At 47.3% G+C, this 12538-nt stretch overlaps 1 protein-coding gene across 3 annotated transcripts in view; it reads left to right on the top strand.

Annotated features, from left to right (window-relative positions):
* The window catches only part of PCGF3 (polycomb group ring finger 3), a 54814-nt gene that overhangs the window by 35702 nt on the left and 6574 nt on the right, over positions 1 to 12538 (top strand). For 2 of the 3 annotated variants that reach the window (XM_035005523.1, XM_035005524.1), the window contains 3 exons: positions 405 to 515; positions 1398 to 1486; positions 7699 to 8758. In XM_035005523.1, the coding sequence (XP_034861414.1) occupies positions 405 to 515; positions 1398 to 1486; positions 7699 to 8001 (503 nt within the window). In that variant the 3' untranslated portion in view covers positions 8002 to 8758. Of the gene's footprint in view, positions 1 to 404; positions 516 to 1397; positions 1487 to 7698; positions 8759 to 12538 lie in introns of those variants that run through there. The other variant, XM_035005525.1, reaches the window with a different exon arrangement.

Below are 12538 nucleotides of genomic sequence, written 5' to 3'. Positions count from 1 at the left end.
CGTCGGTAGCTGTGAAAGGGCACGGTGCATCAGCCGCACTCTGGTTTCTAAGCTGTGACCGGGCGCGGGCGGTGCCGGAAAGCCTGAGTCCGCCACTGAGCAGCCTGTGGTCAGTGGGTCACGTTTGCTGTGCCCCGTGCTGAGAATGGCGGTCCTGGCGGGGGGCGGCCTGCGGCTGCGGCCAGGGGTCTGTGCGTCTGCCAGTGCCGCGGGTGCCCGCCTGGTGCCGGCGCTGCCCTGCTCTGAGGTGCTGAGGGGGGCAGTCCAGATCATCGCCTCGGTAGCGGCAGCCGTCGAAACCCCCGATCCACGTCGGTTGTTTTCTTCACACAACATTTGTGAACAGCATTTTCATGTGATTCACTGCCTTCTTAAGGTTAAGAGTGTATATTCATTTTTAATAGCGGAAATGAGAAAACAGAGGGAATTCTACCACAAGTTAGGCATGGAAGTGCCTGGAGATATCAAGGGGGAGACCTGTTCTGCAAAACAGCACCTAGATCCCCATCGGAACGGTGAGTGGGCTTTGTGGTGAGCCCCCTTCTCGGGACACCCTGTGCCCCCTGCACAGTTTGTAGTACAGTCTGGGAACGGACGTTCTCCATCGCTTCTGGGGCAGAGCTGAGAAATGGGCCAGAGACAGAGGGGGCCCCGAAAGTACCTGGAGGTGGGGTGCGGTGCAGGTGGGCCTCCTGAGACTTCCCTTTAGTTTTGTCTGCCCTGCTTCAGGGTAAAATTAGTTTGTACATATTACAACAAATTACTCAAATATTTCACGCCACGGTGTTTTTCTAGTAACCACAGGGGTTCCTGAGAGGTTTCTAGACTGCCCTGTGTATTTCTAACAATGTTAGAGGAAAGGAGAGGTCCTGTCTGGCCCCTAGGAAAGGCAGGATCTGTGTGCTGCACCCCTGCGGAGGGAGGGGGAGGCATTTGGGGGCTGTTTGGGAAGCCAGGGATCTTGCCTGTTGAAAACTTACTTACAACGGGGTCTCCATTTTAAAGGTGGCGTTGGAGCAGTAAAGACTGTAGGAGCCCTGCAATGCCTAGTTGGTAGTTGCTATATTAAGCGTTGAATAGTACTGGGTGCGGGAGGGGGGTGGTTTCTCTGCCCCTTTCACCGTCCCCGTCAGCCTTTGCTGGCTGTGCCCTCCCACGCACACTCGCAGACCCAGGTACAGCTGACGTCAGCTCCCTGGGACCCCCACACTTGAAGGAACAAGGTGTTTTAACGGGTGCTCTGTAGACCAGCTCTCCCCGATTTCGTATCCTTTTGAAGGTGCAACTGTCTTATTTGAATGAATTTTTATAGCATTTTGAGTATGCTGTACAGTTAAAAAAATAATGGTTTAACAGTCTGGATTTCGTAATACAGTATCTTCTGTTTTTGCTCAAAGGTGAAACCAAAGCAGATGACAGTTCGAACAAAGAAGCAGCAGAAGAGAAGCAGGAAGAGGACAATGACTACCACAGAAGTGACGAGCAGGTAGATGATGCTTCCATACGTGCGCTGCAGTGGGCTTCAGAAAACTAACTCTCCCCTGGGGTGTTTCCTCCATTTAAAAAGAAAAGGCCGAGTAGCCAAGAAAGTAGACACGTTAAAATGCCAACACTTCTCTGTGGTTTTTCCTTCTTTACAATCTCTTTTCAATTGCCAAAGTAATATATGCTCACTATAAAACATTTTAAATATAAAAAAATTAAAGTCTGCCCTCTCCACACCACTCCCCAGGTGGGATAATTCAGTGCCAGGCATGATTCTGTGCACGTGCACTTATTACATCAAAGAAGGTACAGTCCAGTCATGTATTAAAGGACAAGAAACAATGCAACGTTGAGGAATCTGTGTATATACGCCACTTAAAAGAGGAGAAGTAATCACAGAGATGCTGTAAAAGCGTTTGATCCAATCCCATACCCGTGTCTACCGAGATTTTTCATAGAGTATCCTAACCTGAAAGCTCTCGCAGTCATCATACCAAAATTAGAATCATCATCTCATTAATAAGAGAGACAAGAAAAGGGCGCCTGGGTGGCTCAGTCGGTTGGGCGACTGCCTTCGGCTCAGGTCATGATCCCGGAGTCCCGGGATCAGGTCCCGCATCAGGCTCCCTGCTCGGCGGGGAGTCTGCTTCTCCCTCTGACCTTCCTCCCTCTCATGCTCTCTGTCTCTCATTCTCTCTCTCTCAAATAAATAAATAAAATCTTTAAAAAATAAATAAATAAATAAATAAATAAATAAATAAATAAATAAAAGAGAGACAAGAAAGTGCACATTATCAGCTGTTACTCAGCATGGTTCTGAAGAGTCCGGGCACACACTGAGGACACAGACCTAGAAGAGATATGTGTGTGTGTGTGGCAGAGCAGAACGTTGTCCCTCTCGTGTCACACCGTTGTCTGACGTAACCTAAGACCATCAACGGGGACACTGGTAGAACGTGTCGCTCGTTAGGGAATAAGGTTAGTAATCCCAGGCGTGGGGGGGCCTTATTCACATGACTAATAAAAACTTAGAAATAGGGACGCCTGGGTGGCTCAGTCGGTTAAGCGTCTGCCTTCAGCTCAGGTCACGATCCCAGGGTCCTGGGATCAAGTCCCGCATCAGGCTCCCTGCTCTGCGGGGAGCCTGCTTCTCCCTCTGCCTCTGCCTCTCTCTCTCTATCTCTCATGAATAAATAAATAAAATCTTTAAAAAAAAAAACAAACTTAGAAATATTCTAACAAGAATTGTGTGAGGCTAAATGAAGCCACTGAAACCGTATGGAAGAACATAAGAGAAAAACCTGAATAATCGCATGTTAAGTTATTTTTAAAAAGATTTATTTAAGGGCATCTGGGTGGCTCAGTCGTTAAGCGTCTGCCTTCGGCTCAGGTCATGATCCCAGGGTCCTGCTAGGGTTTCCTGCTCGGCGGGAAGCCTGCTTCTCCCTCTCCCACTCCCCCTGCTTGTGTTCCCTCTCTTGCTGTGTCTCTGTCAAATAAATAAATTAAAAAGATTTATTTATTTATTTGAGAGAGAGTGTGCATGCAGGGGTGGAGGGAGGGCCAGAAGGACAGGGAGAATCTCAAGCAGACTCTGGTATCTCACAACCCACGAGATCAGGACCTGAGCTGAAACCAAGAGTCGGACACCCAACCAACTGAGCCACCAGGCGCCCCAATAATTATTTAGATTTAACAAAAGGTAGTATGGGTTTCTGTGGGCTTTTTGCTTATACTGCTGGTTTATCCCATCTTCCCCTTTTGTGGAGTCTGTTTCCTCTGGAGGGGCAGGCATCCCTCTTCATTTCTTTTCAGAGAGGGTGTGTGTGTCATGGACTTTGAGTCCCTCCATGTTTCCCGTGCATGTCTGCATGATAACGTGGTTGGGTATCGAATTCTAAATTCGGAGTAACTTTGAAGACAAATCCTTCCTTCTTCTGTCACTCAGATGACTAGACTGAATTGTGCACTTTTCACACCAAGCATCAGCAGAAGAAAAAGAAAAACAGCTAAGAGAAGTCTGAGCCCCCAAATCCGAGTCTGCCAGCAGGCCGGAGTCCTCAGGCCCAGACGCTGACGCTCGATGCTTGTCAGGGTTTACTGCTCTTGAGCCGTGGCTGGGCTGCAGCCCTTGGTCTTTGTTCAGCAGAGAATTGGAGTGTCTGGCACTATTCTGAATTTATTCCTCATGGAGCACTGTGACGTTTCAGTCAGCTGGAAGTGTTGCTCAGACACCCTGATGGCTCAGCACCCTGCCCTCCCGCTGCTCCCACTGCCCCGGGCCCTGGTCCCACCCTTGTCCAGAGCAGCTTTCTCTCTGCCCGTGGGACATGAGCGCGCCCACCCTGGACTGCTGCCAGGTGGGCCTGGAGTAAAGGGCAGATTCTGGAGCACTGCTGAGTCACTAAAGCAAACATAAGAAAATTAGCATATACACTTACTTTTAAGAACAATTTGACCCTCCTATAAGGCCCACATTCTGCCGGCTTTTGAGCAAATGGGCTGTCCAGTGTTCCCAGAGGTGCCCTTGACCCATGGGGGTCCCTGCACGAACAGCCACAGGAGGGCTAGTGAGAGCTTTGAACTGTCGGGCAGTGTGGCCACATCCCCACTCGCTGCTCACTTGGGAAGCTCGTGCTGAGCCCAGGACAGCTGGGCGTGGTGTCCAGGCCCCAGGGAGGAGGAGCCAGGCCCAGTCTGTCGATGCCTGCCCTCCCAGGTTTGTGGGATGTGGGATGCGGCATGTGCCTGTGCGGTGCTGGTGGCTGGGGGTGCAGCCTCAGCCCCGTGGGACAGTGGGGTGGGGGGTTGGCAGCATCCCGCAAACCCCAAGCACCCACCCTGTCTGGGCCCCGACCCCCTCCGAGCTGTGAGCAGGAGGCCATCTGCAAGGGAAGATGTGCGGGTCAGGGAGCTCCAGGTGTATCAAGAGGGAGGAGGGTGGGCTGGAGCAGGGCCTCGCAGCAGGGCCTGCCGAGGAGGGAGGGGGCAGTGAGTGTGGAGCCCTGCGGCGGAGGGGGTGCGGCCCGCCTCCGGGGCAGAAGGCTCAGCTCGGGGAGGCCAGGGCTCCCCAGGTGGGAAGGCAACCAGGCAGCCTCTGTGGCTCGGGCAGGGGGTGGCATGGGGTGGCCAGAGTTTGGCTTGGGACATGCGTGAAAGTGAGCCTGTGGGACACACTGGGGACCTGGGGAGGACACAGGGCTCGGGGCTCTTACACCCCGTGAACAGAGAACTGTGTGCTAGGCTGGATTGCTGGACTTATGTTGACATGTGTGTGTAGCCATAAACCGTAGGAAACAGAGCATATGTCTGTCTACAACTGACCTTTTTCAGTCACGGTTATGTTTCTGAGAGTCTGGGGATGCGTAATGTCACCACGTAGTGTTGCCATGTGCACAGGCAGGACGGCACCGTGTCATTGCTCACTGACCTTTCTGTCTGGCGTCCTGGTCACTCAGGTGCTCAGACACTTGAGGGGCTGACTGGCATGGCTCCCCGGCAGGACTCGCTGTGCCCAGACGTGATGCCTCGTTGTCGTCCTCATTCCTGTCTTCGTGTGCGTACAGTCCACGGAGCCGTAATGGGGGCCTTTTCCACTGGTGTTGAGCGTCTTCCCAAGTGTTTCAGTTCTCTTGGTGCCTCCGCTCTTTACCAAATTACTTATTCTGTCATGGACTTTGTGTACTGGGTGGTCTGACATTCCCTCGCCGTGCACGGCCTCGAGGCTCTCCTTCGTATTTCAGGAAATTTCCCCACCGCAAGGTCGTAAGTATGTTCTCCTATGTTTTCTTGTAAAGTATCTTAAAGTTTTGCTTTTTACAGGGAGGTTATAAGCCACCAGCAGGTGATTTGTGTGCAGCTGGAGGGGAGGTCGAGTCGCTCCCTCCCAGGTTGACCAGTTGGCTCCTCAGCATCGGCTAATAGGCCCTCCTCACCTGGCTGATTAGAATCGTACCACGTGCAGGTTTCTACCCATGCTTGGGTCGGTTCTGTTCTGTTCCACTGCTGTTGTCTCCCTTGTGCCAAAACCACAAGGAACTTACCGAGTTACAATTATTTAATTATTTTACCTGTTAAGCTGTGGTTTCTGATGGGGCATAGACCCCCTTACTTTTCTTCTTCAAAATCGTCTTGACTAATCATGCCCCTTTGCTCTTCCAAATAAAAATTAGAAACCAGGGGCACCTGGGTGGCTCAGTCGTTAAGCGTCTGCCTTCGGCTCAGGTCATGATCCAGGGTCCTGGGATCGAGCCCCGCATCGGGCTCCCTGCTCCGCGGGAAGCCTGCTTCTCCCTCTCCCGCTCCCCCTGCTTGTGTTCCTGCTCTCGCTGTATCTCTCTCTGTCAAATAAATAAAATCTTTAAAAAAAAAAAAAAAAAAGAAACCAACCTGCCACACTCCCTGAGCGATCTAGATGGAACTGGCGTCCTGCCCCCGAGCTCACCTGCCTACGGGGGTCCCCTCTCCTCGTCAGTTTCTGTTTCGCTTACAGACGGTTCATTTCATCTGCGCCCTTGAGTGGTGACTTCCCTGCTCACCTTCTTCTGAGCTTTGCAGGCACAGCGGCCTCATCGGGAGGACTACCTGCTGCTCCCTCCTGGTGCCTCCCCCACATCTGTGTGGTGTAGGTTTCCTTTATTTCTTTTGCTTCCTAAATTTGAGAGTTTAAGTCCTCCATCATTTTGATCCTTAGTCGTTATTTATTTCTTAAATTTACCTTTCCCTTGTTCTCCCTTCTTCCTCCAGAATTTCTGTTACATGTGTGTTAGACTCCTCAGTCTGTTACCCCTTTACCTTTTCTTTGTTTTGTTATTTTAATTGCTATCTTGCTGTCTGTACTTCTTTTAGGTAATTTCCTCAAGTTGATCTTTCATGAAACTGGTCTGTCTTGTGCTGAGACTAATCTGTGGTTCAGCCACCCACTGAGTTTTTACAAATTGTATTTGGTTATCTTTTATACCTGCCTGTTTTTTATTCATAGTGTATTTTGTTTTTAATTCCTTCTTTTTTTTTTTTAAGATTTTTTATTTATTTATTTGAGAGAGAGAATGAGATAGAGAGAGCATGAGAGGGGGGAGGGTCAGAGGGAGAAGCAGACTCCCCGCCGAGCAGGGAGCCCGATGCGGGACTCGATCCTGGGACTCCAGGATCATGACCTGAGCCGAAGGCAGTCGCTTAACCAACTGAGCCACCCAGGCGCCCCTTTAATTCCTTCTTTTTATCTCTAGTAATTTTAGACCTACATATTTCAGTTAATTCCTCTATTTTTTTTTTGGAGAGAGAGAACATGCAGGCAGTGGGAAGGGGCAGAGGGAGAGGGAGAATCTCAAGTAGACTCCATGCTCAGGACAGAGCCCAACGCAGGGCTCAGTCTCATGACCCTGAGATCATGACCTGAGCTGAAATCAAGAGTCGGCCACCCAACCGACTAAGCCACCCAGGCATCCCTCCTTTGTTAATTCTTTTATCAGAATTTTGTGGGGTTTGATTGTGCCATTTTTTGTCGCTGCTACTGGAGAATTATTCGTTCTTGAGTGCTGTGTCGAGCAGGTCCTTCCTTTTGCATCTGCCAGGGACCCCCTGGTCCCAAATTCGCTTTTAGTTAGTTATGTTGAGGTTCCTTGTCACACACCGTGTTCTGTGACCCCAATGAATTGTTGGTTGTCCAAGAGGTAACTGAACTTTCAAACTTTGTGCCTTTGCTTATGGTTTTCTCCTGAGCCCAGGGTCCTTTCTTCTCTAGTGCCTTTGCCGTCCTGTTCCAAGGCCAGGTATCCTGCTGCTTCCTTCATGAGGCCTTCCTCGGTGCATTCATGCAGAGCCGGGGGCACCGCCTCTGCGGGCTGTGTGTCCTTCCTCATCATGCCCGCAGAGCACTCAGCACAGCCTGTGGGGGCGGCAGTCTGCGTCCATTTCCCTCCGAGACCAGTGCCGTGTGTACAACGAGTAAATCATTCCAGGTTTACTTTGAAGTACTATGTTGATAAGACAGGATTAACACTATTAGGTTATATTTCACAGAATGGTGGACAGATTTAGGATAACGTGCATAAAATGATCAAAGTAAAACCCTTTTCCACAGTGTTGAAGTCAGAACGGACTCTGATTTCACCAGGTCAGCACTGTGGCGTTTCCCGGACTGAGCAGGCCTGAGAGCCTCAGAGCGCCGCGCCGCGGCCCCTGCTGGCTGCCAGCCGTGCCTGTCTCTTACAGGTGAGCATCTGCCTGGAATGCAACAGCAGCAAACTGCGGGGCTTGAAACGCAAGTGGATCCGCTGCTCGGCCCAGGCAACAGTGCTGCACCTGAAGAAGTTCATCGCCAAAAAACTTAACCTTTCGTCTTTCAATGAGGTAATAGTTGTACCGCAAATGGAAACTGTAACACGTCATTTCTCATTTGCGAAAGTGATACTTCTAAGGTTCTTTGGGTTTTTTGTTTTTACATCTTTGTTTGGAGATTTCACATCAGAAGGAAAAAGAATCTCGGTTTGGTTTGCATGCTCCCAGATAGCGTGATGGGACGTGGTGGAGAAGAGAGTGGAGGGAGGGCCAGATGTGAGCACGGGAAGCCCCCTTAACAGGAGGGGAAGCTGGTGGGGTGGCAGGGAGGCTGAGATATAGAACAGGCTTTCCTCGCGAAGAGAAACTCTGTTCTTTAATTTCACAAATGGATGGATGATTGGCTGGGCTGGGTAGGGGGTGAAACAGGTGGGCAGGTAGATAGGTGAGATACTTTCAGGTACTTTGTGGTAAATGATGGGAATTAAATGAAAGCCAGCAGCCCTGGTATGCACACGGGGTTGGTGGACGGAAACCGGGGTGAGTATCTCGGCTCAGACGTCGCTGGGGAGCCTTCCTGAGGTGGCAATGCTTATGCTAAGATGTTGGGATGAGGTGAATATATTTTGCAGGTGGGACAGATGTGGATTTGAGGGACCAGAAGGTAGACCATAGTGGGTTAAGTGGTGACCCCCACCAAAAGATGTGTCCATTTCCTAACCCCCAGAACATGTGAATGTGACTTTATTAGAAAAAAGGTCTTTGTCAATGTGTCAAGAATCTTGAAATGAAGAGATCATCCTGGATCATCCAGCTGGGCCCTAAATTCAGTGACAAAGTCCTTATAAGAGGAGGGCAGACACAAATTGCCTCAGTAGATTTTAAAAGATAGATATCTTACAAAGTGTCTTCTCTGACTACAGCAGCATGAAGTTAGAAATCAATAACAAAAGGAAAACTGGAAAGTTCACAAAACTGTGGAAATTAAATAACATACTCTTTAAAAAAGATTTTATTTATTTATTTGAGAGAGAGAGAACACAAGCAGGGGAAGCAGCAGAAGGAGAGGGAGAAGCAGACTCCCCGCTGAGCAGGGAGCCCGATGTGGGACTCGATCCCAGGACACTGGGATCATGACCTGAGCCAAAGGCAGACACTTAACCCACTGAGCCACCCAGGCACCCCTAAACAACAGTTAAACAACTAATGGATCCAAGAGAAATTGGAAAGTACTTCGAGACAAATGAAAATACAACTTACCAAAACCTGTGGGATACAGCAAAAGCTGTGCGAAGGAGGAAATTTATGCTATAAATACTTACATTAAAAACAAGAAAGATCTCATCAGCAACCTAAATTTACAACTTGAAAAACTAGAAAAAGAACAAAGCTAGCAGAAGAAGTAAATAATAAAGATTAAAGCAGAGATAAGTGGAATAGAAAACAGAAAAACGAGAGAGAAATTCAGCAGTTCTTTGAAAAGGTCAACAAAATTGACAGGGGCGCCTGGGTGGCTCAGTTGGTTAAGCCTCCAACTCTTTATTTCGGCATGGGATGTGATCTCAGGGTCATGGAACCGAGCCACGGGTCGGGCTCTAAGCTCAGCTCAGTCTGCTTGTCCCTCGCCCCACCCCCACCCGTGCATGTTCTCACTCTCTCTCAGATAAATAAATAAAATCTTTAAAAACCATATTTTTTAAAAAACCATAAAATTTGACAACCAAAAATTTGACCAATGGATTAAGGAAAAAGGCAAATTACTAAAATCTAAAATGAAAGCAGAGGCATTGTTACTGATTCTACAGAAATAAAAGGGATTGTCATAACTTAGATAAGTGGACAAATTCCTGGAAACACAGAACCTACCAAGACTACATCACGGAGACACAGAAAGTCTGACTAGACCTACGACTAGTAAGGAGACTGAATCAGTAATCAAAAATGTCCCAACAGAGCAAAGCCCTGGACCCGACGGCTTCACAGGTGAATTCTACCAAATATTTAAAGAAGAATTAACACCAGTCCTTCCCAAACTTTTCCCAAAAATTGAAGGGGAGAGAAACTTCCCAACTCATTCTATGGGGCCAGCCTTACCCTGATACCAAAGTCAGACAGAGACTGTAAGAAAAGAAAACCATAGACCAACATCCATGATGAACACGGATGCAAAAATCCTCAACGAAATACTAGCAAACAGAATTCAGCAGCATATTAAAAGGATTATATACCACAACCAAGTGGGTATTTCTGAAATGGAAGTGTGGTTCCACATACAAAAATTGATTGATGTAATATGTCACACCAACAGAATAGAGAGGGAAACCACATGATCATCTCAACCTGATGTAGGTCTGCAAAGCATTTGACAAAATTCAATACCCTTTCATAATTTAAAAAAAAAAACGCAACAAACTAGGAATAGAAGATACATGAAAATAAAATAAAAGCCATATGTGAAAACCCACTACAAGTATCAGACTCATTGGTGAAAGACTGAAAGCATTTCCTCTAAGATCAGGAACAAGGCAAGGTTGCTTGCTTTCACCACTTCTATCCAACATGGTACTGGATGTTCTAGCCAGAGAATTAGGGGAGAAAAATAAATAAAACACATCCAAATTGGAAAGGAAGAATTAAAATTTATCTCTGTTTGCAGATGATATGATCTTACATGTAGAAAATCCCAAAGATTACACACACACACACGTTAGAACTAAAAAAATAAATTCAGCAAGGTAGCAGGACACAAAACCAACACAAAAATCAGCTGCATTTCTGTACATTAGCAATGAATAATCGGAAAAGGAAATTACAAAAAAAAATTCAATTTACAATTGCATCAAAAAGAATAAAATACTTAGGAATTAACTGTACCAAGAAAGTGAAAGACTTGCACAATGAAAACTACAAAAATGGCTGGAAGGAATTAAAGAAGGCACAAATAAATGGGAACACATCCCAAGTGGATGGATTGGAAGACTTAATGTTGCTAAATGTTAATACTACCTAAGCTGTCTATAGTCAAAGCAATCCCTATCAAAATCCCCATGATGTTTTTTGCAGAAATTTAAAAACCCATCCTAAATTTTATGAAATCTCACAGGACCCTGAGTAGCCAAAACAATCTTGAAAAAGAACAAAACTGGAGGACCCTCACTTCCTAATTTCAAACCTTTTACTATAAAGCTACACTAATAAAAAAAAGTGTGATATTGGCATAAAGACAGACATTGAGATCAATGGAGTTGAATAGAGAGCCCAGAAATGAACCCTCATATATGTGGCCCTTGATGTTCAACAAAGGTGCCAAGGCCACTTAATGGGGAAAGAATAGTCTTTTCTTTTTTTTTTTTTTTAAGGTTTTATTTATTTATTTGACAGAGAGAGACCCAGTGAGAGAGGGAACAAAAGCAGGGGGAGTGGAAGAGGGAGAAGCAGGCTTCCTGCAGAGCAGGGAGCCCGACGCGGGGCTCAATCCCAGGACCCCAGGATCACGACCTGAGCCGAAGGCAGACGCTTAACGACTGAGCCACCCAGGCGCCCCAAGAATAGTCTTTTCAACTGCACATCCCCATGCAAAAGATTGACATCAGATTCCTACCTCACACCATATGCAGAAATTAACTTAGATTAGATCAAAGACCTAAATGTCAGACCTAAAACAGTAAAGTTCTTAGAAGAAAACATAGGACAAAAGTTTCATGACACTGGGTTTGGCAGTGATTTCTTGGATAGGGCAGCAAAGTCACAGTCAACAAAATAAAAAAAAAATAGACAAATTGGACATTCTGAATGAAAAAATTTTGTATAGAATGTGAGAAATTATTTGCAAGCCATACATCTGATAAGGGATTACTATCCAGAATATATAGAGAACTTCTAAAACAGCATAAAAGAAACCAAACAACCTGATTTAAAAATGGGCAAAGGGCTTAGACATTTCTCCAAAGAAGACACATACAGCCAATAGGCATGAAAGGATGCTCAGTGTCACTGTTGTTAGGGAAATGCAAATCAAAACTACAGTGAGAACCACCTCATACCTATTAGGATGGCTACTATTAAAAACTGAGTAAATAACAAGAAAACAAAAGATGGCGGGGATGTGGGGAAACAAAACCTGTGCGGGGGCGGGGGGCGGGCGATGGGGTGTAAAATGGTGCAGCCGCCGTGGAAAACACTGTGGAGGGTCCTCAAAACACTAAGCACAGAATGAGCCCATGGCCCAGCCATTCCACGTCTGGGTGTGTTCCCCGGAGAACGGAGAGCAGGGTCTCAATGAGATGCCGGCACCCCCGTGTTCATGGCAGCATTATGCACAGCAGCTGGGACAGGGAAGCACCCCAGTGCCCATGGACGGGTGGACAGATGGACGGATGGATGGATGGACGGACAGAAGGAAAGATGGATGGACAGACGACAGATAGATGGACAGATGAGTGGATGGACAGATGAAAGGATGGATGGACAGATAGATGATGGACAGATGGATGAATGGACAGACGGATAGATGGATGGACAGACAATAGATGGACGGAAAGATGGATGGACAGACAATAGATGGACGGAAAGATGGACAGACGACAGATGTATGGACAGATGGAAGGATGGATGGACGGATAGATGATGGATAGATGGATGGACAGATGGACAGACAGAAGGATGGACAGACGATAGATGGATGGACGGATAGGTGGATGGACGGACAGATGGAAAGATGGATGAACGGATGGATGGAAAGACAGATGGACAGATAGAAGGATGGATGGATGGA

Source organism: Mirounga leonina, unplaced genomic scaffold, assembly GCF_011800145.1.
Source record: "Mirounga leonina isolate KUSES-001 unplaced genomic scaffold, KU_Mleo_1.0 Mir_129, whole genome shotgun sequence".
Classification (NCBI taxonomy): domain Eukaryota; kingdom Metazoa; phylum Chordata; class Mammalia; order Carnivora; family Phocidae; genus Mirounga; species Mirounga leonina.
Note: the sequence above shows the minus strand (reverse complement) of the source record. Positions and strands in the feature narration are given on the sequence as shown.